This window comes from Acanthisitta chloris, unplaced genomic scaffold (assembly GCF_000695815.1).
Source record: "Acanthisitta chloris isolate BGI_N310 unplaced genomic scaffold, ASM69581v1 scaffold41609, whole genome shotgun sequence".
In the NCBI taxonomy this organism is placed as follows: Eukaryota; Metazoa; Chordata; class Aves; order Passeriformes; family Acanthisittidae; genus Acanthisitta; species Acanthisitta chloris.
In genome coordinates, this window is record NW_008692691.1 from 326 (window position 1) to 587 (window position 262).

Here is a 262-nt window from a genome sequence, read left to right on the forward strand (position 1 = left end):
TGGGATTGAACTGTCCTCGAGCCGAGGTGAGCGGCGCTCGCTTTTGGGGTCTCATCCGACGTCTCTGCCCCGACCCAAACATCTTTTTCCATCATTGCTTCGTCCACAATTTGTGCCCCCTCCTCTTCCTCTCCCCCAGTGGTCGCAATGTGCCCCCCCCAGAATTGCCCCCCCAGCACAGGGCACGGCTCCTGGCGCTCTGCGACGCCGCACTGGTGCGAGCGGTCAGGGTACTGGGAGTGGGGTTAGTGGTGGCACTGGG

The 262-nt window shown here is 63.0% G+C and overlaps 1 protein-coding gene across 1 annotated transcript in view; it reads left to right on the plus strand.

The window, feature by feature from the left end:
• SMUG1 (single-strand-selective monofunctional uracil-DNA glycosylase 1) overlaps positions 1 to 251 on the plus strand; it is a gene marked incomplete at both ends in the record, with an annotated part of 435 nt that extends 184 nt beyond the window's left edge. Inside the window, one exon of the mRNA XM_009082746.1 lies at positions 1 to 251. This exon is cut by the window's left edge and continues 5 nt beyond it. Coding sequence (XP_009080994.1) covers positions 1 to 251 — 251 coding nt within the window.
• Positions 252 to 262: the final 11 nt, after the last annotated feature.